The following is a 26,603-nucleotide window of genomic DNA, read 5'->3' on the forward strand; positions in this document are numbered from 1 at the left end:
CATCTATTGACAAAATAATGAAACATTACCCAACTTTTCCTCAGCAACATACACAGCTGTAAGTTTAGAAACTGGAGGTGGCAAAATTTCGATTCTTGTCCATTCCTAGCAAGAACAGGCCAACAATTCTCTCCTATCACATAATCTAAATAATTTTAAGCAATATAAATGTAAGATGTTCATTGAAACTCAATCAATCTTTATATTAAAGTTACGTCCTTTATATCTGATTCATTACAATTTTATGAAGCATCAGAGATAAACAAAGTTAAGAAAAAGAACAGTATCTTTTGTATGTTCCGAAACATTACAGTTGCAATGTGGTAAAACTGTGACAATCGTTTTTAATGCATTATATTATGAACAAAGGAAATGTGATCATGAATTTTTACGGCTTTGACTGGAAATTACTTTTTTTGTTTTATAAAAATATATGTACTAAAGCACTTGCTATGTAAATGTATTATTTTTTACCGTACCAGTGAATGGGAAGAGTTGATCTCGAATAGGGAAATAAAGGTTCTGACTGTAATTTTTTAGTGGTATTTGGAAATGTATGCAATAATTTTACACTCTTAACTTTTACTTGTTGGTTTTTATCATGGTGTAATTTTATTAAATGTTTGCGAACTTTATAAATTCTAAATGTTTAAATAAATATTTTGACAAATATGGATTTTCTTAATTTTTCCGTTAGTTGCATGACCATCACCCAAATTACCAAAATTTGTTAGCAGTATCTCTTATCATATTGAGTGATAGACTCACCTTCTCTGCATTGGAGACCAAGCTGTGAGTGTCCCTTTGTCAATTGTATCCTCATTGTTGCAATAAGCCTAATGAAGCAGAAAACTGATGTTCAAATACATAGATCTCTGTTGTATATGACGTTTTAGAATAGAAAATAAGTAGATCAAAGTGTGAAAAGTAAACAATACATATCTGCACACATTGTATTTGCCTTTGGTAAATGTTTGTTAACACATTTTAGTCTTAAAAAAGCTTTGGCACATAAGTTTTCATAAAATACACCATTTCAATGCACTATATATGACTTATATTTGTAATAATATAGATGTAGTCTATTTCATTATATAAAATTTGCATTCTACCTTGGATTTAAACTTTTTAACAACAGTTTTTACAAAATTGTAACACTGATGATATAAAAATACATACACAATAAATGTATACATTATAACCACAGGAAATATAAAATATTAGAAAAATATAAATGTGCCATAAAAATATACAATTTCTCAACATGTTTGCACATAATCTTTATTCACATCATCAGAAATTAATTCTTCTCAAGCAATCAGCTACCACATTTTGATACTGAACAGTTTTTGTCTTTATACCCAGTGAAGAAGCTTTGTAAATTAGTTGAACAAATTATGTTTTCCCCTCTACGAAATGTCAGTGAAAACTGATTACATAATTTACACATATTGTAGGAAAAGGAACTATCGTTGTTTTAAGGTTTTGCTAATCAGTCGCAGTTGAATGTTATTTCAAAACCTTGCTTGTTTTAACATAAAAAAATATGTTCTGAAACTAGTGTGCATTATAATAGAGTAAAGAACTTATCACGTTTATTGTTAAAAAATAGTCTGAAACACAATAATGAAGTCTGTTACAACAATGAGAAAAAATTCAAGTTTTGATTTTCATGCACAAGACTTTTTGTAAACACAGTCATTGTGGTGCTGGTGTAGTGAAACAAAATAGCAACTTTCACAGGTGCAGACAAAGTATGCCTTATGCCCCTAGACTTCTGCATTTGGGGCTTTGTGAAACACAAAGCTTATGTTCCACCTATGCCACAGACTGTGCAACAGCTAGAGGCGAGAATAAGAAACACCCTTGCATTGGTGGACAAGGAGTTCTTGGGAAAAGTGTGGCAAGAAATATAATTTTGATGGGATGTGTGTCGCATAACTGGTGGAAGCCACATTGAACATTTGTGGACATTCATAGAAACTTGAACCACATAGTTTAGTCGGAATAAATTCTTAAAGTTGGTTACTCTATTATGATACACCCTGTATATTCTATCACAGTTTGTGCATTTAAATAAGCAAGGTAACAAATTGTTTCTGCTTGTTATTGGCTTTGCATGTAATGCTTAAAGAAACAAGAAGTATTGGACTAGACAAAGTATGTAGTATTTTTCTAAGATTAGCATTATTTTTTTTCCTCTTATAGCACTTCCCTTACTTGATATAATAGCAGTTGTAACATTTCTTTGAAGTATTAGAAATTCTTTGATCCATTTTAATTCTTCAAGTTGTTCTTGCGTGTAAAGTTTTGCAGTGCTTTCCTCATTACCGCAACAGCAAAGTCTGCATCCTCCTTTGTTACGCACATGGGTGGCTTCATCCGAAACACCTACAAAAAAAATACATACATTCTGTAATACAATATCCCTAATCTTTACCTTAATCTTTCCAATTATTGCAGAATAACCTAACATATTATCACTAGAAAGTGAAAAATTCAGCAAAAGTTGAAAAATGTTAACTTGTGAGATGGCTGGGCCCACTGTTAGGAAACACGAAACTCTGTGTGTGAACTAATCTGCAAGGTCCTAATATTTTGAAAAATGAAAATATGGACAGCTTCCATTTCTTGTAAAAATGCTGCACCTAAAGTAATTTTCGAACTCCCACTGGGGTTCAAATCTGGGACTGCTCATACAAAGATGAGCATGTTAACGAGTTATTTATTTACCGTATTTACTCATAATGCACACTTTTTTACAAAATTTTTGCCACCAAAAACTGTGGTGCATATTATGCATGGAATAATTCAAGACAGCCAACATTAAACCCACGCATGTTTCCACTATGTCACTGCATATAACACATACGTATCAACAGGTGCAAATCCAAATTTCCAGTTTGGATTTCTTTAGTAAAAGCAAAATATATATATATATATATAAAGTGAAATGGCCGTTTCCCATGTAACGGAACGGTTTGCCACACTACACAGTTCTAGCACAATTTGTGCATGCACCTCCCGTCTCACGGGATGTGTATCTGCAGCATTTGTCGTGTGAGAAATAATAGAAAATAATAGGGGTGTGCAGGATTGAAAAGTCGGGACCAGGATTGGGAAAAAAAAAATTCCCATCCCGATCCCGACTTCGGGAAATGACTTCCCGACTTTTTGGGATCCCGAGCAGTCGGGAAATACCAAATAGTCATTTTAAAAAGTCATTTATTCTTGACGTTTTCTGCATTGTAAGTGTCTGAAACTTATCGGAAATTGTTAGTTTTTATTCCAGAAATGCAAAAACAATCAAAGTGAAAATGACTTGTAGAATTCGAGATTTTCAGAGCTTCAGAAAATTTCGAACTTGTCCCGTCCCAAAAATTTCCCGACTTTGTTGGGAATTTGCTAATTTTTCCCATCCCAAATGTCGCGATTTAAAACATTTCCCATCCCGACCAAAAAAATTCTGTCCCGCACACACCTAGAAAATAACTTCCTGAGCACTGCAAATCCATAACAATTTTGATCTCTTTCTTCTACTACAGAATGAACAAGGTGGTTACAGAAGGAAAGCTTTGGGATGCTAAACACATTAGAGGGGGGAGGTGGTGTGGGTTGGTGACTCATTGTATACACAAGATGATTCTCCTCTTGGTCCACATAGCAACAGCTTTATGATCTACAACTAAGAAAGCCATTTCCAGAACCTGAATTGTACTGTACATAAATATGAGATATACTTGATTGTTGCTTTCCCATCAAAAACCAAGGTGTGCATTATATTCACACAAATACTGTATTTATTTATTTATTTCAAGTTTCAGATACAGCACTGTAATGCTCATTTTACACTGAAACTATTAGATTAACAAAAACAAGTCAAGATGGTTTTACGTAAAACAAGAAAGGTAAATATACACATAACACATAAACAAGGAAACAAACCAAAGATCTACACATTCATTGTTATGGGGAGAAACTCAATGTTTGCAGGTGCTTTGTTATATAACGGGCAGCCTGTGTAACAAAGAGCGCTGCATAAGAGAAAGCCTAGTGGTAGAGTTGTGGAATAGTTGAGCATTTACGGGTCGATTGACAAGGCACTGCAGTACATCTCCTGTGTGTGCCTAATCTTCAATAATTACAATGTGGTAAAAAGTGACAGCTATGACCTAAATAATTACATGGTGTACTAATTTTCCAACTGAAGTATTTTGCAAGGTAGAGTACAGTAGCTTTGAGCCACTTTATATCCAACTCACGTTTCCATAGAGTCCACCTTTCCCAACCAGAAGTCCCATATCTTTGCAGTCTTCCCAAATGTCTGCCATTTGCATTGCTGGCAATGGATTCCTGCTTCCGTTGTCTGTAACCATCTCCACTCCAATCATCAGACCTTTGCCACGAACATCCCCAACTATCCCGAACTCATCTCGAAGCTTGGAAAGCTTCAACAGGAGATGTGTACCCACCTCTAAAGCATTCTTCTGGATATTTTCTTCATCTATAACCTAGGAATAGAAAAACAGGTCTTTTAAATGTATTTCAATCCAAGAACAACAATTTAAGTACAAGGTAAGGTAAAAATCTGGTAACAACTTAAAGCAAATACATGTAGTTGCAGTACACGTTCGATATGTACACTAGTTGAATGCATGCTTCAATTCAACATGCCCAGTGTCCTGAGACATATGTTGGTGTGGTGAGGGTTATTTGGAAGATGACGCCTGTGACCCTTTCTTTCAGGTGGTTCTGGCTCTTAATTTTCTTTCTTTGTGTGTCCCCATATGTAAAAATCCAGGAGTGTTAGTTCTGGTGCCCGTGATGGCCATTCAACAAACGAACACAAACACTTTTGCTTCACCCTGTATAAATGGTATGAACATTTTTTATGAGTTTTATTATGTCGCAACATGTCTCTAGCAGTGGCAAAGTATAACAACTTTTAGTTTAATCTCAGAATTGTGATCCATTTTGCATTATTTTAAACTCTGAATGCTAGGAGCCAACTTGAGTAAATTTGTATTAACAGGTACACAGGATAATGGAGTAAATTCCAATTTTAAGATTTTATCAGAAAAGTTTGTGGTCTTGTTGACACTTTTTCATTTATTTATTTATTTATTTATTTAATTGAAACACAACAGGCGCATGCCCAATTACAGTGTTCAATATGGGATGACACCATTACATAAACAAGAACATAACTAAGAAAATTAACAAGAAATATGAATGACGCAATATACAATTTACATTTAAAAACAATTGTGAGAAGAAATTAATTATTAGATTATAGAAGCAAAGGGAACACAGAGACAATACAATAATAAATTAAGCTAAACTGTTGGATATAACCTTACAAGCTGAATGAAAACCAAAATTCATGAACAAAACAAAACAAAACATACAGAAATTCAGCGATTAGATCTTATGTTACAATTACATTTAAATAGGTCTACGCTTGGATTATTCTTAGAAACTGAATTAAATAACTTGCACATTCTCCTCATGGGTTCAGCTTCAGTCATTTTGGTTCTTCCAAGGGGGATTTGAAAGAGATCAGTTCTGGGCCTTAACATACAGTTTGGCACATAAAAATTTAAATTCGACAACAGATTAAAAGAATCTATTTTACCATTGATAAGCTTGGAGAGAAAAGTTATTTGACTTGTTTGCCTCCTTTCGTCGAGTGACGGAATATTAAAGATTTCGCGTAATATGTTGCTAGGAGTGAGTTTTGGATATGTACCATCAAGTTTAAATAGTAGATATCTGAGAAATTTATTTTGAAGCTTTTCTAATTTTTCGATATCTTTCTTGAATTGCGGGTTCCAAACAAGAGAAGCATATTCGAGTTTAGATCTGACGAGCGTATAATATAGCAAGAGAAATGTTTCCTTTTTTCTAAATTGATGGCCCATTCTCATTATAAATCCCAAATTTCTGTGATGGTACTTTCAAAACCTTGAGCGTCTTTCTTGTAACAAATCACATCTAACAAATGAGATCATGTTGGATGTTGGTAGTGTGTTCAGGTGAAAATACTGATATGTGTGTTTGAGTTTGTAAGTCCACTTTTTGCACAGATATGCTAATTGGGACTGGACCTACACCTTAAAGTAGGATCCTAACTGCTACGTACCTCCACTGGGTATCGAACCTGCAACCCCTTACATTGTTGCTGCATATTCACAGTTCAAGACACACTCCTCACCTGTGCATACCATGAGAGAGACCATCTGGCCTGCTTATTTTTAGGGATCAGTGTTGCAAGTGGTGGATTGTGATGTAAATACTAAACTCCATGGAGCAACAACCCTCTAAGGGCCTGCCAGAGCAGCTTTTTCATTGGGTGATGCGTGGTCAGTGCATCAAGTCCCATCGCCACTGTTGTCTGGGCTTGCTACTCTTTCTTTTCAAGTAGCTCCCCAATTGTCCTCACCATGTTGAATCAATGCTGAATTTTGGAAGCTCTCATCGGTAATGGAACCTGGAACTCACACAAAGGTGAGAGTGCTAACCCTTCAGCTACACAGGAGTCCACAAGTACATACTATAAATAAATATCCCATGGTGTAACAGCCTGTAAGGGAAATGTAGGACATTCAGTCAAAATGTAGGACACAAAAGATTCTCAATAAATAATATATATTTCTATAGAACATGTTAGAAAGTAGTTGTAAAATGACACTTTTCAGTTTTAAAAAAAATGAATTCTTAATGAATTTTTAAATGCAAAATTTCAAAACTTGCAATCATACTAATCAATACATGATTTAAGTGATACTTCTCAGAGAAGACATTTTTTTATCAAAATTTCATGTTTAGTCAAACTATATTTATATTAGAGTGAACAGTCAAACTCTTTGAAATTATATTGGTTGTCCCTATATGTTTGTGATTATCCCTTTATCCATCTTATCGTAAAACCATTCATCCTCATCTTCGCGATTAGCCAAAGGGACAGAAAAAGTGAAGTAAAATAAACTAAATCAACAAATCAGTTATTATGATAGCAAGAATTCTTGACCACAAGAATAATTTGTTGCCTTTTTATTGACTTTCTTGACCTACTTGTTGATTTCTTTACTTTTTCTTGACTTCCATGACTTTCTTGATTGGCCGACACCCTGAATAAAGTTGTTCTCTATACTCCTGCTTTACAATCAAATTATATTGAATAAGAATGGGCAACACGGGCAACACCTTGTCACATCAGTATAAACCCGAATACAAGAAATTCTGCTCAGGCATTAGAGAGTGACGTTATCAGAAAGTGGTCCCAAAACTTTGTTCATTAATTGCTTCCGTTTTCCCATTTGTTTAATAGCAGGACAAATGTTTTCTTTCTTTTTGGGCAATGACTGACTCAAAATAAATTTCACTATTGAGATTGGAAGCGCAGTCCATAGACTTGTAACTTGCATGATTTTTTTCTGTTACGTATTTTCCTAATTAATATTATGTGACGCTCAAAATGTAGGACATTTATGATATTTTTCAAATTCCTCCCAGATGCCACACGTAAGGCTAAAATGTAGGACATGTCAGGGAAAAACCAGGTGTCTGGTATGTGAGGGCCATTGCCTACCTACCAACTGGTGGCCTCATTCCCACCAGAGGTGGATCATCATCCAACCAGTTATGGGGTGACGTGGTCAGCACGATGATCCCTCAGTCACTGTTGAAAGTTTTCTATGACCAAGTTACGCTACTCATTCTAGCTCCCCAATTTCCTCACAATGGCAGGGTTGGCATTTTGCATTTTTTTTTTAAAAAAAACCTGGGTGGGTTTTTCAGTTTTTTTAAATAAAACCCAATTAAACCCAGGCAAAACTGGGTTTTATTGGTTTTTTCATGTTATGTTTATAAATACCATATTTACTTATGTATAATGTGCATTTTTCCAAAAATTTTTGTCCCCAAAAACTGTGGTGCGTATTATGCACGGAATAATTCAGACAGCCAATATGAAACTTTACAGGGTCATTCCATGATTTTGTGACACTTGCATTGATTTTTCATGTTTATGGAACCCTATCATGTTATATATCGTTGTAAAGCTTAAATCCTGCAATTTCTGAATATGGCAACAGTATTTCATTCAAGATAGCGACACTAATGTGAAATGCGGTTGAAATAACCTCATCACAAAATGAAGGAACGTTCTGATTCTTATGATACTTCGGATGAAAGAAAATATAAGGAAAAAGGAATAATAATTATAATGTATTACTGGCCAAATAATATGTAGTTTGCAAATGCCTTAATGGAAGAAATCCTTTGCTGCTAACTGCTAGTTTAAGGGGCCTCAAAGTGCTTCGTATAAATGTTACGTTAGTCACTGAAAAAGTATATATTTTGAAGTTTTATTTTGAAAAAGTAAAGAAGGAATGAGCAAAATCACGTATAAAAGTTTGAAGGTCATGTCCCACAATTTTTCACTTTGTAATGTAATGTTCTGTGACACCAAGAAAAGCAGTGCCATTATTTACACAAGAGGATATTTTCCTCGTGGTCAAAATAGAAAAGATGAATGGAATCATTGAACAAATATGATGTCATTCACTCTTGATCGGCATAGCAACAGCTTTACAACCTACAACTATGAAAGCCATTTCTTGAAACTAGATTGTACTGCACATTATATATGAGATATAATTGTTTGTCACTTTTCCCCATCAAAAAACAGGGTGCGCATTATACATGCGTAAATACGGTATATATATTTTAAAAATGAAATACATTTTTCCCTGAATGTAATATATTGGAACATTCAATTTGTATTGTTTTAGTTCACTGAATCAAAAACTATTTAATATTTTCTGTTAACATTGTTAAGTATTGACAATCAAGGTCTCACACCTTGAAATGATTAAACTAAAAACATACATAACCCATGTCGTAACCCAACAGATCATAGAGGGACCAGGCCTACATACCGACTACCGGCCGCACTTCCACCTGATCCTACACCGAGATGGGAGATCATACAACCAATTACGGGGTGACGTGTGGTAAGCATGACGAACCCCCAATCTTTGTCGTAGGTTTTCATGCCCGGGTTGCACTACTCATTCGTAGCTCCCCAATTTAATCACGATGGTGAGTGTTCACCAGTCTCATACACAGGCCAAAATCTCAGGAGAAAAGCTGTTACGTTTCCCCAAGGAGACTCAATCCCGCACGCATCCCATAGCCGGGGCCAAAAGCATGACTGCACAGCCACAGTGCGGAATAAATGATTAAATTATTTAAAATACTATGTTCTGAAAAAAAAAAACAGTTTGATTCTACTTTTGCTGATGGCGTAAACAGTTAATATATCTATGATCAGTTCCAAGGGTTGTGCATTGCAATACTATACTAATACTTGATAGCTGTGGTGGTTTAGTCAACCTCGGTGGCAGAGTGGTTAGCACAGCATGCTGCAATGTCAGGGGTCCTGGGTTCAAATCCTGATTCAGACATGGATGTTTGTGTTGGTCCTAATGATAACACAGAGAAAATACAGAAAATTGAGAAAATAGATAGAAAAACGGGGATACTACTGCTTAGCAGTATTACTTTTATTACGTAAAAAGAAAGTAGACAGGTTGGCTGAATGCCATGCAGAAGACCCGGGTTCGAATCTTGGGGTGGCTGATCTAAGGTTGGCATTTTTCCAGTCTTGTCCCTGCATAAAGCAGATGTGGAAATCACCCAGCCTCAAATCAATGGGTCCTGGGGGGTAAAGGCAGCCGGAGTTTGGTTGTGATCACATCACCTCCAAAATAGACGAGATCAAGAATATGTCGGGCCCTACCCACATATCCCCTGAATGTGCTTTCATGGCACGGTGCTATATCAGGGTGGCCACTCTAGGACCATGGTACAATTCAAGTACAATTCCCAGCTGCAAGGTGAACTTTCCAAAAAATGAAGGCCACACACATACACACACAAATATATTGACAATATAAAGGTTCAGTGTGATTCCAATGTATCCAAAAATTCTAAATAAATTCAAATAAACGGCACATATGTATATTTCAAATATTAAATTTAAGGTGCGGGGTTTACATTTGGATTTCACATATTTACTCAAAATACATCTACAAACACATGTTACTAATGTTATGGGATATACTAATGTACGAAAAATTGTTAATTGTATAAGAATTTTAAGCTGAGATTTACCTATTCAACTTCAGGATATATTTATTATCTTGCAATAATCTTCCGTCTATCAGATAGATTGTTCTACAAAGGACAATTAACGGATCAAGAGAATTCAATTTTATTTTTCATGTAGCTTTCTTCTCCTTCCTCGATAAAAATAAAATTGATTGGTTAAAAATTTAACTTAGAGTATTTATAAATTCAATGGGATATGGTTTGATTGATTGAGTTGGCGTTTTAAGTCCACTTTATGCACAGAAAGGCTAATTGGGACTAGTGCTACAGTTAAACGTGCGATCTGAACAACTTTGTGCCTCCACCGAGTATCAAACCCAGGACCCCTTGATTACAAGGCGACGATGCTACCACTGCATCATCAAGGATGCCCTCAATGAGATATGGATTTAATAAATGTTGCAATTTTTCACATATACGGAGAAAAATTCATGTAGCCAATTATTCAGTCATAATTCCCAGCATGTAGCCACCCTGGATATGCACGGGGAACTTTACCTTTACCTACTATACAACATACGGTAGCTGCACACACACTTTTAAATCTGCTTCAATGCAGTTTGTTCACAGTTGTGTTTTCCCATTATTTTTGTGGATGTTTCAAGTTTAAATATCTCCCTCGTGTATTAACCATGCCAAAATTATAAGGCTGACATATTTCATTGTCTTGACTGATTTAATCCAAATGGAATACCGTATCCATCCTTCAAAATATCTGGTTGCTATGAAACTAACAGTTCCCATGGACAAAACATTAGTGGCCCACACTTGGATCCCAAGATACATATGCACTATATTGTTAAAAAAATATATTTGTCATGCCATAGCTTAAGAAATTACTTAAAATACTTAAGTATCTTTTCTTAATGTCCAAAAATGTAGTTTAAGCAGATATTTGAAAGTGGCATCAGAGTTTGGAGCTACCGCAGAATATGAAAAATCAATTTTTCGTCCACCATCTTGAAATGCTTTCAACAAATGCAAAATAAAATCATTCCCTGGGTGTATCTATTTGAGACACAAATTTCAGCTTAAGAACTCTAAAATTGCTACAGATGCCGTGCTCAAAATTGGTGACCCTTCGGAAACCCCACACTATATTACAGATATTTTATTAAAAACTTCAAGCTCAAGTAATGTCCTAACGTAGCTGAGACTTGGTTTTCTTAATCTACGAAAATCTAACCTCATACATTTGCACAACTTAAAGCTCTCGCAAGGTATGTTAAATCAGTCTGTCATCCACCATCTTTAAACATGGTGACAAATGTTTCTCAAATACAATATGACTCCAATCCTTTAAGTTATCTTGCAACTCTAAAAACTGCAACTCAAAAGGTTTACATTTATGGCAAAATGTATGTTTGCGATTTTATCACCACTCTTCTCCTAAACTATGAAATATAATTTTAAAAGTATTACTGCAAAATTGCAGACCAACGAATTATCTACAATGACTGAGTTTACTTTCTTATACTCTGGAAATGCGAGGGCATGGTATAGTGTGTGTGTGCAACATGAAGAAAATCAGTTTTTCATTCACCATCTTGAAACACATTGTTCAATTTCACTCACATGTAATTCCATTGCAGTCTGTCAAGTTTTCTAGCTGCAGAAACATGTTATCATGTTGGCTTGTCTTTCTTTGCCCATCCACCCCACCCATGTTGCTTATAAATCGTGCATTAGGTTTCGATAATTTTATTGTGAATTTACGGTGCAAGTAATGTCACAATGCTCCTGAAAGTTTTATACACAATGCTCGAAATTGTAGTCTCTAAAAAGGGTTGAAAATGTCAAAAATGGCCAACATATGAAAGTATACGTATGCATTGTATTTACTTGAGTACCCCACACCCCCTATTTTTAAGAAAAAAGAAATTGTGGTAGATTATGAGAGTGCTCGACTTCTTGGGTACAGAGCTCCTACCACAAATTACATTTATCCTACATGGGCAAGCAACCCATTACGTTCAATCAATGCACTGAACTGGAGGGAGGGAGGGGGCACTGTCTCAGTGCAAGACATTGGAAAGATAACAGAACATTTGCGCACATGCTAAATTTTGAGAAATGAAATGAATCATTTGAAAAATGTTTGGTTTAATTGTACCACAATTAACTTTATTCTACTTTCACGATATTTCAATAACATGTACTCAATTCTTCTTTGAAATGTTTTATTCATGGAAAAAATTATTGTAAAAGTTGATCGTAACGGGTGAAACTATGTGGCTTGCGCACATACGGAAGTGACTGATATCTAAAGTGCTACCACATTTCAAAATTATAAGCTTTGTTTGTTCAATGTTTTATCTAAATATTTCAGACCTTTTGATTTTTTTCTTGGATATAAGTTCGTATAATTTCTGTTAAAAGTCAATTTCTAGCATGATTTGAGAAAAATATCCTGAAAAACCCACTGTGACTTCATGGTGGTTGCGGTAAACGCGGTTTAAAATTACTTACGTGAAATTTAAAAGATTTCGTAATTCCGTGTTGCACAATTTAATGGTTCAATCCTATTAATTTCGAAGATCCACTGTCTTCATTCACAAAAGGGTACGGCGTTTGAAGCGGAGATGGTACTGCGTCAGTACATTGTTTGTTCTGTTGGGTTTGTATTTTCCTGATGTTACGCTCGTATTCCCGCATTTCCTTCCGTATGAAAGGTGTAGAATTCATGGTGGTTGCGGTAAACGCGGTTTAAAATTACTTACGTGAAATTTAAAAGATTTCGTAATTCCACGTTGCACAATTTAATGGTTCAATCCTATTAATTTCGAAGATCCACTGTCTTCATTCATAAAAGGGTACGGCGTTTGAAGTGGAGATGGTACCGCGGCGGTACCATCTCCGCTTCAAACGCCGTACCCTTTTATGAATGAAGACAGTGGATCTTCGAAATTAATAGGATTGAACCATTAAATTGTGCAACGCGGAATTACGAAATCTTTTAAATTTCACCACTGTGACTTGTTCAACATGAATTATTTTGAGTATTATAAGCTTGGCTAAGCTTTTATCTTACAAGCTTTCTCAAAATGTTGACAATTCTAGAACCTTACAATTATTTAAAGCAATAATTTACAACATTTTCTGGGATTTTTCCAAGGTGGGTTTTTCTGAAAAACCCACGTGGGGAAAACTGGGCTGGGCCAACCCTGCACAATGGTGGGTGGTCACCGTTCTCATACCCAGGCCAAAATCTAAGGAAAAGTTATTACACTTCCCCCAGGAGCCTTGAACCTGCAAATTGCTTACATGGTTTTTGGCATCATACATATAGATATCTATTTTTCTATGGGTAGCCCTTTTCTTGTAAACGGTCCTGTAAAATATTTGAACAATTTGATTGAAGGAAATATAATATTTTATGTAAATATAGATTTTTCTGATTCTGATATGTAGTGTACATATGAACCTACTACGGAAATGTTTGTTGAGTGTGCTAATGAAATTATAATAATTTCAGTAACTTCCAACTTCCAGTGAAAATAAAACATTCTGGACGTACAGTCAACGGCAAAGATAATGGTAGGCAAATTGTCCACTGTTATTTCCATTACTTTTTTATTCTACCTCCTGTGTTGTTTTAAGGAATGAACCTATGTTGGTTCGAGGCAGGTATTGATTGTTCTCTGCTTATTGACGTCTTTATTTCAATTCATTGTCATCACATTGTGTAATACAGACTGAATGAAAATGGTGATGGACAATTCGCCTACTGTTTCTTTTGCCGTTGGGTGTACTATATAATTATAACTTAAAATAATTTTATAGTCTTTGAAGCTGAATTTTAGCAATTTATTTAATGATTGCAAAATATCAGCTGCCATGATTATTTACAGTTTAATGATAATGAAACTACTTATGGTTTAACATGATTAGTATTTTGTGTATTATTCTACGCAAAGTGTTGGCTATTTTTGCCCACAAAAATTATTGAATTTTAAATCGAGAAATTTAAATGTGTTTACAGTTTACACATTGTATTTCCTTTCGTGTGAGTTTCACCCCATCAGTACATATATTTAGTTTCCTTTTAGAGTCTATTAAACACTATTAAATGTTTTCGAGATTAATGTACAGTCACCAAAAGTGATTTTCATATCTACAAAATCCTTATGTACATTATTCTGCAAATAATTTCCTTAAAGTTATTTAAATCAATCCATCAAGATGTAACGAGACAGTTACAAATTCAACAATAATGAGGCACACATTCCCCCGAAAAAGCAAAATATATTTACAAAATTCATTACCTGTAACACTGCCAAACCAGCTGCGGATGCCATGGGGTTCCCGCCGTAAGTGTTGAAGTGGTTAGCCCTTGAGAGGCTCTCGGCGATGGCTGGTGTCGTAACGACCGCTCCCAAAGGAAATCCATTTCCAATTCCTTTTGCCAAAGTGACAATGTCCGGAACCACTCCATGCATTTCAAACCCCCAGTAGTGTTCTCCCGTTCTTCCGAAACCAGTCTGGACCTACGGGACAAAATACTGTGAGTTTATCGCAAGAATGCAACCATTATAGTTTGGTGTGGACAGACAACAGTTCTTATCATTTTCAAACTTTATCATTTCAACTTAACACGTTATAATTTGGACTCTGTGTTTGCAACAAAACATTTGAATGCTTTGCAACATTGCAGTGGTGGATTAAGGGCATGAGAAACAGTTGATTCTTGAAAACAAACCGTTTTGTACCCCAGCTGGTTTTAAGGTAATGGTGAATTTCGATAAATTAAGACACAAAAATAATAATATTTTTAAAAAATGTAAAAATTAATGTAAAATATACCTAGAAATATATTCATATTGTATGATTTCTTTTAAAAATGTGTGCAGAGATACAGGAAAGAATACGTACCTCATCTGATATACAAACTCCTCCCTTGCTCCTTACAAGGTCAAAAGACTTCTTTAGGTAGCCTTTGGGGAATTGAACAGTGCCACCAACTCCCTGCAGAAAATATGAAAAACTCATATGAAAATAGCAGTGTGCAGCCACCAACTCCCTGCAGAAAATATGAAAAACTCATATGAAAATAGCAGTGTGCAGCCACCAACTCCCTGCAGAAAATATGAAAAAACTCATGAAAATAGCAGTGTGCAGTGCACGGGCATTGTCACTGTAGACATGTACTTTGGAAGGGGGGAGGGCAAGGTGAGTTCTGTCGTCACCCCCCTCCCCCCCCCCCCCCAAGTTCCTCAACTTTGTGTGTGTGCGTTTTCCTTTCAGTTCCGTCCTTTTTAAATAAACTCAAGGAATAAGTTAGAATAATATCCTGCTTACAAAATGTATTTAGGGTGTCCATGAATGTCCAGATCTCCCATTGAAAGTACTAACATTAAAAAAATAAAATATGCTCGTATAGCATTTTTTGTAAAATAGATGGTTATTAATTTCCTCTGAACTTATTGGACGGCAAGGATTATATAATGAACATACGGTTTTGAAGAACAGAACCAAAGGTTTATGCTTGTGCACTACTATTTAATAATATGCATAAAATATTAATGAGGAACTTTACTTTTTGCTAACTGGATCTAACATCCCTTTTTGTATTCAATAGATGTTCAATTCTTCATCTACTTCACAATTTGATTGCCAGGGCACTTGTACATAGAAGCTAGTCTATTATTGGATGGTTCAAGGTCACAGTCCCGTTTTCATTTCTTGCTTCCCCTGAGTCCGGAGTGTTGGGCTAAAATACACAGATGTTTTGTTAAATCACAACAAGATGGTATTAGGGTTGCCATTTCAAAAACCAACTCACTGGTAGGACTACAAGTTAATTCCCTTCACATGGTAGAAAATAATTATAGAAAAAGAATACGTAAAAATAAAGCATTAAATAAAGTATTTTGCAACTGAAATACTGTACTGGAATGCACGCACATACAGTAAACATTCAGGATTTGTTAGTTAGTTGATCAACATTTTACAGAAAAAGGCAACAGTGCAGTAATACATTCTCTCTTTATAAAAACCCACTGGTATAGATAACCATGCATATTTTACACTGGATTAGCAACTTAACTGAATTGATTCCGCAATGAAGCCAGCCAGCTTTCCTCCTCGTGGGAGTGAATACTTGAAGATGTCTTCCAACTGGCTAAAGTACATGTCGCAGGCCTTGCACTCTCCAGGTGAACACTCGCACTTCCTGTCCGTCTGGACAGGAGAGTCCCGACAGTGAGAACCACCCCATATCCCTTGGTACACATCTGGATTAGTTGCCTGAAAGGACAAATATTGTGTAGAAAAGTAAAGAAACATTCTTATCGACAAATGTCAAAGTCAGCTACAAAGAAGAATAAACAACTTGTTTTAAGTGTTCAGCACATTCTTCTTGAATAACTTTTCCAACGATTTGTGATCTAAGTTGGGAGACGATGACAGTGTTTTATAGCCAATGTTTTTAGCTTTTAAAAAAGAGGCCCTCTTCCACAGTTTCTGAGCTATTTTATAAACTATATTTATCTTTTTTAATGTGTTGTGTTTTTTCCTATGCAGTATCTTTTACAACCTGCAAGGGGCTTCTAATCTTGAGGTAAGGGTTTTAGATAAGGGGATCCTCCCCGTATACACTCAAAGGGTGCAAAATGGCCATACGTGGCGATGAACCCAAAAATATTAAATCAATCAAACAACTTGCATTTCTGACACAAGGTCTTACAGCTTGTGCTAGTAAAAAAAAACACATTATTTTCACTATATATTTATAAACAGCACTTTGGTTATTTTTATGGTTCAAACAATACCAATTTGAACCAATACCCGTACTGTTGTTGATACTCATACTTGAAAATCGATGCAATTAATTAAGTTGTTCAAACTATTGATTAATATTAGTGGATGACTACTCCACTCCAATTAAAAGCATAAATTTACCACAGTTTAGCTTTAAAATTTTAAAAAATTATATCAGAATATAAAAATAGCTGTTATGTAATCATAAAATTCAGTTCTTATACACAGAACTTGCAAAAAATAAACAGAAACTTTGATTTTGACTGATTGGTTGATTTGCTTTATTTTACGTTTCTTGTGCCACTGATGAAATTGATGAATGGACACTCACAAACATCCATGTCCATGCCAGGATTTGAACCCGGGACCCCTGGCGTCGTAACACGATCTGCTAACCATTCCGCCACAGGGGCCGGCACAGAAACTTTGAATTTCGTGAAACTAACAGGATATTTAGGCCATGTCCGAAAGACAAGACCACATTTGGAGAGAGCATACTTCGAGAATGGTCTCGCAGTGCGCTCTTGAAGTTGTTGACTGGAAGTGAATATCTTTACCGCTAAATACAATCAGTAGATACGTATAACCAAGGACATGTTAGTTTTCCATGTTTTAAACGCTTGTTTTTCACCACACAAATCACATAGCATTTGCAAATGTTCTTACCAGACCCGTAGCCAGGCAGGGACGGGGAGGGGGGGGCTGAGCCCCCCTGGAACTACCGTCAGCCTCCCCTGGCATTGAGGTCAGCCCCCTTGACATCAGGTAAAACTATTTTGTGTAATTTGTTTGCAGTGAAAAGTGAAAATGTAGACAGCAGATATTATTTTGCTCACAACTTTGGTGATGGATAAATTCAGGGAGCATGAACAGCAGCTATTACATTCGTTCATCTCATTTATAAGCAGAAGTCTTTTCACAGGGGAGCTTCTTTATCTGTACCTTCATTGCCCCTGTTGCGACCTCGCATTTATACAGAAATCTGTGACTTTGATGTCATTATGCAAATTCCCCCGCATCTGCGTCAAAGGTTAACAGCTCCCAATTTTTGGGAATGAAAGGGAGTTTTATTGTTTCGGCCGGGGAGTGGAATGCACGGTAGGCACTATGATTGAATATTGTCCATCTTTTCTTGGGTGATATAAATATCTGTATCATCAAACGTAGTATGGAGTGTGTAGTAAGGTATGATTTCAGTAACAGCCAATTAACATCTCAAGTGTTATTTTAAAATACATAGAAAAATGTAGTATTTGTGTGATATTTCTAAACTTTATGTAACTTAATGACCCCCTCCCCCACCCACATAACTTACCTTCATTTAACACTGTTAAACTTTCGAAAAATCGACTTGATTTACAAAGCCCCCCCTGATAACCATTGAGCTCCCCTGGAGATCAATTCAGGCTATGGGCGGGTTCTTACACGTACATTTCCACGCATTTGAAGAACTGCAACCAACAACTTGTTGGCTTTCTACCCCCGTGATTTCAAACAAACGAACAACAAGTCCACTTTGGTCTTGATTCCTCGTGAACTTGGTGCTTTCGAACTGCACTAGGTGCACATCACTTCCGTCAAGACCATACTTCAAGTCCGCACTTTGTACCTTTCGGACACAGCCTTAGGATCCATGAAAATTTCGTGTGGCATTTTAGCATGGGCATTTTTCCTGAATCTACGAGGGTTGTTCAAGGAAAAAGTTTCCTTTTTTTTTTTTTTTTTTGAGGAAGTACGAGCCCGATAAATGAAATGAAACTAGCAATGTGTTCCTTCGTCTTTCCTCTACATTTACACACAATGCAATGTTCATGCAGGCTACCGCGCATGCGCGGCACGTGATTAGCGTGAGTCATGCAGTGAGAAACTTGCCCTGGCCATAAGGAGTAGCTACTCATGACGGAACGACGTGTTTTGGCGGTGTGGAGTAAAGAAGAGATTCGTTCTGCGATATGGTATGAGTGGGCAAATGGTCTTGCTCCTATCGACATCCACAGGAACCTGGTTGTTGTTTATGGAGACTCTGTAATTGGGATACGTGAAGGTTTCATCGTGTTGGGTACCACTACAACTCACTGCAGAACATCTCACGACGCATATGACATGTTGCCTCAATTCTCTGACCCGGTACCACAATGAAGGGAACAACTTTCTCTGCCGTATTGTGACTCACGATGAGAGCTTTGTTCATCAATACACTCCAGAATTCAAACGGACGTCGATGGAATGGAAACAGCCACGAAAAGTGTTCTTGGTTCCCTGGACCTTGAATTTTTTGCAGATGTCTTTCAAAAACTTGAGCAACGATCGGACAAATGCTTGTGCCACCTTGGAAATTATATTGAAAAGTGAGAAAGGACCATGCTACATGGTGCAACTTAATTTTCGTCTGTAACTTAAGAAATAATTTTTTTGCAACATAGGGAAACTTTTTCCTTGAACGACCCTCGTAATTATCCTGGGAATTATTCAAAAATCCAAAGTTTCTGGTTTGGAAAAACAGCCATTTTTATATTCTGATGTAATTTTTGAATATTTTAAAGCATAACTCTTGGTAAATTGATGCATATAATTAAAGGGGAACACTTACACCAGTGGATCCCAGAATGTGTGCTGCGGCAACCTGGGATGCCACAGCTGGCTTACAGGGGCACTGCACTGTTTTAACTGAAATGGCACTTACTTGTTTGTCTACACATGATTTTAGAATCGGACCATCGCATCAATCCAAATATGTGCCGATTTAGTACTTTTACATGCAAAATGTTTCTGAATTTCAAATATGAGTTTATTTACTTAAGGCAAGCAACCTAACCATACTAACTGAGCATTGCAAGTGTAAGATAGGCCCACATTCTGACTTGGGCGTCGCGGAAAAATCTTGAACACTAAGGGTGCCATGCAACGAAAAAGTTAATTGTTACAATTTTCACGCATCAATATCAGAGATAATCAATGAGAGCATCAACATCATAATGGGTAATATTTCAAAATGGTACAAATGCATTGAATATGCAATCTGCATACACACACTTAACACTTACATGATGGATGCCAAGCTGTATGGGTACATTGAATCTCCAGTTGGAAAGTGCCGTAATTCCCATGACGACAGGCGTGCCTCCATGGTACCCATTCCTTAGTGAAATGATGTCAAAATTTCCTGTATAGAGTCTTGCCATTAGCATCGCAAGTTCATTCGCTTCAGATCCGCTGTTTACAAGATATGCAACCTGCAAGAATGTTATGGTGATGATAACATTAAATCATATTAAGTCATGAAGAATGCAAATAATGCATTTGCAATGTTCACCACAATTCCAGATATTATTAGAATAATTAAATCAAGACGACCTAGGTGGGCCAGCCATCTGGCGCGAATGGGAGGGGAAATAAGGATTCTTGTTGGGAAACCTGATGGTAAGAGACTTATAGGAAGACGAAGATGGAGGGGTGACATTGAAATGACCTAAAGGAAATCAGTAAGGATGGAAAAGACTGGATTGATCTTACCCAGGATAGGGACAGATAGAAGGCCTGTGTTGCTGCAGCCATAAACCTTCGGGTTTAAGAAGGCTAGACAGTTAGTTAGTTGCAATGTTCACCAAACACAATTATTGGTCTTGAGATATTTCGCAATGTTCTATTTAGTGCCAGGACGACCTTTCTCTTTTGTAGATAAATTCAGTTAAAAGAAGAAAGATGAATAATGACGATGATGATTTATAATGATAAAAAGAACTGCAAAATATGTTGCATACCACTACGTTTCTGCTGCTTGTTCACAAAAACTTGATAATTTGAAAAATTTAGAATATCTCAGAAAAAAACAAAAATAAATTTCTTACCTTGAGGTCACCAGGTAATTTAGAAACCAAAGCTTCTACATATTCATAAAGCTTTGGGTACATGTAGATGGTGGTCGTGTGCCACAAGCGATTTGCTTGCTCTGCGAGTGCCGCATTAACTTTCCTGCGAAAAAAAAAGTTATTGGCTAACCTGTATTTAATCATTCATACGCAAGCACATTAGTAATTAAAGTGGAAGTGTCTAGAAATTATTGTTAAGGATTCTTCAACAAGTACAGTCTACTAAACTTTGGAGATGTGAGGGGATCTGAACTACCAAATGACTGGTAACATCTTCCCTGTCCCACAGACCATTTATTGTTACTAGCGGAGCGAACCCCCCGAAGGTGGGCAATGCCCAGCCATGCAAAAACTGACCAAGAACAAATTCAAACTTACCCTGTTCAATACTCACTCCCTTCCTGACCACCTTGATGTATGGTGGGAAAACTTCCTAACTGACTGATTCTCAACTCACACCTCCTTCTGTCACAAACCCTCAATGAACTTTGTGAGGATAACTTTGGTTCTCTCCGCAAAGTCCAACATGTACTTACTAGTGTTGGGCGATATATCGTCCAGATGATATATCACAATATTGAAAAAATATCGTCCAGGTGATATGAACTAGATGATATATCATCAAAATATTTTGGCAATATATCATCATGATATTTTGGCAATATATATCATGTTGGCGATACATCATGATATTTGTGATATATATCGTGTTGGTGATATATCATCACAATATTTTAGCGATATATATATCATGTCAGTGATATATCATCACAATTCTGGAGACGATATATCACCGATATCACGATGTGGAAAAAATCATATCATATCATCTGTGAAGATATACCGCAATATCAAATTTCCGATATCGTCCATCCATAGCCCTTACACTACCCACCCATCGGGAAAAAAAAATGACTTTCAAATGAAGGCATGTGTGGCTTGGCCAAGAAAACCAAAGTTCATAGCCACCAGCAAGCTATGCCACCTAAGGCATTCTTTACTTGGGAGGTGGAGGTTGTTGGTTCCGGGTGGAAAAGCCTGGAAATTGGCAAGGAAAGCCGAAGAGGGGTCATCGAGGGTCATTGATATATGTAAAATTTAGAAATATACATATCAATCCTGATATCTATCAAACACAATCCATAAATTGCAACAGGACAGTCGTAAATATCAACAGCCATTTACTGTTGAAAATAGTTCCCGACATGACCCCCTTTGGAATTTCTACTGAAACTACCAGTAATACTCAGTATATTGACCTGAAGTATAGTTTGTCCACAACACATTTACAAAAATATTGACTTTTCCAGAAGAATTAAATTCCCCGACTTTTCCAGAAAAAGTAAATTCCCTGACTTTTCCAGAAAAAGTAAATTCCCTGACATTTCCAGAAAAAGTACATTCCCTGACTTTTCCAGAAAAAGCAAATTCCCTGACTTTTCCAGAAAAAGTAACCCCTGACATTTCCAGAAAAAGTAAATTCCCTGCCTTTTCCAGAAAAAGTAAATTCCCTGACTTTTCCAGAAAAAGTAAATTCCCTGACTTTTCCAGAAAAAGTACATTCCCTGACTTTTCCAGAAAAATTAAATTCCCTGACATTTCCAGAAAAAGTACATTCCCTGACTTTTCCAGAAAAAGTAAATTCCCTGACTTTTCCAGAAAAAGTAAATTCCCTGACTTTTCCAGAAAAAGTAAATTCCCTGACATTTCCAGAAAAAGTACATTCCCTGACTTTTCCAGAAGAATTAAATTCCCCGACTTTTCCAGAAGAATTAAATTCCCTGACTTTTCCAGAAAAAGTAAATTCCCTGACATTTCCAGAAAAAGTAAATTCCCTGACATTTCCAGAAAAAGTACATTCCCTGACTTTTCCAGAAAAAGTAAATTCCCTGACTTTTCCAGAAAAAGTAAATTCCCTGACTTTTCCAGAAAAAGTAAATTCCCTGACATTTCCAGAAAAAGTACATTCCCTGACTTTTCCAGAAGAATTAAATTCCCCGACTTTTCCAGAAGAATTAAATTCCCTGACTTTTCCAGAAAAAGTAAATTCCCTGACTTTTCCAGGATTTACAAGTTTTCCACACTGGTAAACTTCTACTCTTACTTAAGGGCTTAAGGGTATCAATTAAAAATTATGTCAAAATTTGAGCTTAAAAGTGTAGTATGCCTACTGTCTATTTTTTTCAACCTTCATTGAATGTTAGCTAAGAAATGTGGTTTGACTGATTGAATTTTTTGAAGTCCACTTTTATGCACAGTTAGGCTAATTTGGACTGGACCTACAGTTTAAAGTTGGATCCAAAACACTTTGTGCTTCCACCGGGTATCGAATCCAGGTCCCTTGACTACAAGGTGACGAGGCTACCACAACACCATCGGGGAGGCTGAAGAACTGTGGCCTGCAATAATGCAGCATCTACAATATATTGAGAGGATAAGAGGTTAACAGTTCTTATATCCTTTATACATGTTGGTTTCTGATGTAAAATATGGATAACTCACCATCTTGTAGCACACAAGCAGCAAATTTTAGAAAATCCATAAACATTTTTAACAACATTGATGAAAAAATCAAATGATACCGAGATTCCTAAGCTAGAAAAGGGCCTTACGGATGACAGTGCCCGACGCTGACGGTAACAATCCCTGCGAACATATCCAAGTATCTCTTCCCTGTGTGGTCAAATAACCACTGCATCTTTCCTTGGTGAATGAGAAGTGGCTTTTTGTAATGTGCAACTAAGCAAGGCACAAGGTTCGACTGTCTTCTTCGCAGAACTTCATCATAAGGTAAACCCTGAAATGAAAAGATACTAATATGTACATACAACTCTTTTGATACAATGACAGTAATGCAATGAGAATGTTGGAATGCATGAAAAATTTCAATGGTTGTTATTCAGTATCATCTTAACTTATTTTGTTTAGATACAGATGATTTTAAAAACTGAATTTCTAATGATTTCTTATGCTTATGCAAATATATGAAAGTTACATACTTTATATGGTTCTGGTGTGACACTGCAAGGTGGCATAGTAGGAACATCGTTTGATGAAAGTGCTGAGCAGATGCTGAAGTATTTTGGATGCAGAGGTCTTGCTGTAAAAGTAGAAAGTTTTTTACTCTTTGCGAATGGCAAAAAAAGGTATTAAAATTACAAACAATATGAAGTAACACTTGAAGCTTTCCTGGCGACGAATGATGAATAGATTCTCTCGGGCTATCGACCAGGTGAGTTGTGGAAAATATTCCAAGCTTTCGAGAGCTAAAGTCACTCTCATCGTCAGGGTAGAAGTGCAATGCAACCCGGTGTATAAACGTTAATGGGGGGGGGGGGAGATCCCGGTGAAGATGGCGGACCAATCGGGTGGCACATCTGCCGGGTGCACGCTTCTGGTTAACTAACGCTAACCAAGCAGGGTCCAGTTCGAGCCCCATGTCGCGATTAAGATTATCTTTTTCCTCATGAATAGCTATAATATATAATAGAATATAACACGGCTAACATTAACTAGCACCTTCTAGGTTAATTTTAAGTGAAGTTTGTTCTGCTATCCTCCTCACCACATTCTAGACAAAGTAGTGAGGGCACTTTTCAAGAAAAACATTTTTCTTATTGTAAGCATCAACCTAGGACTGAAATATTTTATTTCTGAAAAAATTAGAAAATTGATTGAAAATTCTGGATAAGCCGAAATTTTCTTCACAGTTATCAAATTGAAATGAGAACTGAGAGTATTTATAGTTTATTCTAATTGCTATTACTTTTTATATTTATAGCAATGTTTGACCAACTTTGCAACTTCGGTAATTTATTTATTACAGTTTAGTTTACTTGCATCCAAAGACTACCTTGTGTGTACAAATAACAGTACATGGTAATATAAGACATGTCAATACATTACAACTACATTAATAAATCTCACAAATACACAATACATTACTAAGGATTGAAGAAATTGGGCCTTACTTGGGTATTACATCAAAATCACAAAAACAAGAATAACATGAGAAGATATAAAACAGTACAGCCTACTATAGGTGACACAAATTATCCAGGACCCTTTGACATATAGTATGCCATATAAAGGCATTTTACAGTTTGGGTGCTTGAGATGTCTGCCACTTCTCGAAGAGCATAGCACACCCTACTTTGATTGTAGCTTGTTTATGTGTTCTGTGTAGCTAGGGTATGCTCTCTGGCTAGGGTGTTCATCCAGTAGGATACCCAAAAATTTTGCATTTATTTTGAGGTTCTAGTTGTGTATTCCCAGATATTAGATTGAGGCTTATTTGGTTTCTAGTTTGGGTTGCAGAAAATGTAATTGTCTTTTTACTGTTGAGGAGTAGATTAGGTAAAAGTTCGGTATATCGGAGACACATTAAAATCGGATATTTTGTGTTTCATACTTAGCAATTGTGTATTGCAGAACATAGTTCAAGGTGCCATTATGCTTTTTACACAAAAACAAACACAATTTTTCACATACAGATTGATTTTTTATATTCCTTTCTTTGCTTCCGTAACACACGTTATGGCAGGCACATTTTGACTCATGTTCTGGGTATGCAGTGTTTCCAACCTTCTTCACCGAAAAATACCTACTATCATGTTCGTCACATGTGAAAATTTTACATTATGCATGAGTAGCTCACGGATAGCCCCACGAACCATTTCCGATAAGGTTAGGTTTGGTTCGGTTAGGCAAGCAGTGAAAAAAAGGGGTTGGAAACACTGACAGGTGCTTACGTCATCAAAAATACGCAGCATGCAGTTCATGTAGCGAAAACAATGGCAATTGTGCGTAGGTGAGTTATTTTTCTTGAAAAATACATGATTTCCCGGTCAAATATATTCCACGATGAAAGAAAATACCTCGACGAATGTTGGAAACCTCGCAGAAACTCATTTCCATAAATAGTTTCTTGTGGCAAAATGAAGAAATATGTCTCCGATATACCGAACTTTTACCGTAGATTATTATTTAAAAACCAGTCATTTAATTTGTTTAATACATTAATAGCCTTACATTGTGGAGCATCTTTGGAAGTATCTGTAATTATATTTGTATCATCAGTATATAATCCACTTTTAAAGGTTCATGATATAAAGACGTCGGTGATCTTAGCACCGACGTGATATAAAGTTGATTAAAAGTCGACAGCACACCCAAATATTTTGACTCTTTCAAATACGTATTTTAGAATCGCTCACATACAGAATTAACGTGCGTTCTCCCCTCCCATACTATTTTATATTAACCACGTCTGCTGCTTACCTAAAATTTGTTTCACAGTCGTGCAAAACATATTGTGCATGCGATACGAGATACTGACGGAAATTATGAAAAACAACACCTTGACATGTGCATGGAACACTGAATTTCCCGTTGATGCCACTATTATATACAGGTAAGCACTATAGCAAAAAGAGAACTTAACTACGCAATACAGTAAATGAAATTCCAAGTTGTAAACATGATGATTTATTCCATGCCAGTGTAATCTCCGTTCAAGGATTTTTTTTTTGTCAACGCCGGGAAAAAGGAACGAGTTTCTTTTTTACTTAATGAGTTGGAAACCTTTGTAGCAAATACGACGATATTCACATAGTCTGCCGTATTGTTACGATATTTCACATCAGAAATATTTAAACTATGGGGTTTTCGTTTTATCTATCGCAGCTATTTTTGTCTCTCTGATTTTAGTTATTCTACAGACTATTTTAAGCTGACATTTAGTTACAAATTTAATGGCTAGCACCACTGAGTGTAAATAACAAAACACTGCCAGAGAAT

The 26,603-nt window shown here is 36.3% G+C and overlaps 1 protein-coding gene across 1 annotated transcript; it reads right to left on the reverse strand.

Moving 5' to 3' along the window:
* Nucleotides 1–939: 939 nt before the first annotated feature.
* Nucleotides 940–26,293, reverse strand: LOC146004931 (alanine--glyoxylate aminotransferase 2, mitochondrial). The gene is made up of 10 exons (XM_083143982.1): nt 26,085–26,293; nt 23,804–23,904; nt 23,417–23,601; nt 20,784–20,907; nt 19,980–20,168; nt 16,222–16,422; nt 15,049–15,141; nt 14,442–14,663; nt 4,263–4,511; nt 940–2,391 (listed from the first exon to the last, which is right to left on the reverse strand). Exons 1-10 carry the CDS (start codon nt 26,122–26,124, stop codon nt 2,278–2,280), a joined length of 1,518 nt encoding a protein of 505 aa, XP_083000108.1. The 5' UTR covers nt 26,125–26,293; the 3' UTR covers nt 940–2,277.
* Between the last annotated feature and the right edge of the window lie 310 nt (nt 26,294–26,603).

Source organism: Lepisma saccharinum, chromosome 22 (assembly GCF_977018435.1).
Source record: "Lepisma saccharinum chromosome 22, izLepSacc3.1, whole genome shotgun sequence".
NCBI classification, from domain to species: Eukaryota; Metazoa; Arthropoda; class Insecta; order Zygentoma; family Lepismatidae; genus Lepisma; species Lepisma saccharinum.

What these genes read in the sequence shown, in the direction of transcription:
- LOC146004931 (XM_083143982.1), bottom strand. Translation starts at nt 26,124, where the DNA reads ATGCACAATATGTTTTGCACGACTGTGAAACAAATTTTAG. An exon ending in GACTGTGAAACAAATTTTAG is followed by an intron (nt 23,905 to 26,084) that starts GTAAGCAGCAGA and finishes CTACTTTTACAG; the next exon opens with CAAGACCTCTGCATCCAAAA. An exon ending in TCATTGCGGAATCAATTCAG is followed by an intron (nt 15,142 to 16,221) that starts TTAAGTTGCTAA and finishes TATTTTCTGCAG; the next exon opens with GGAGTTGGTGGCACTGTTCA.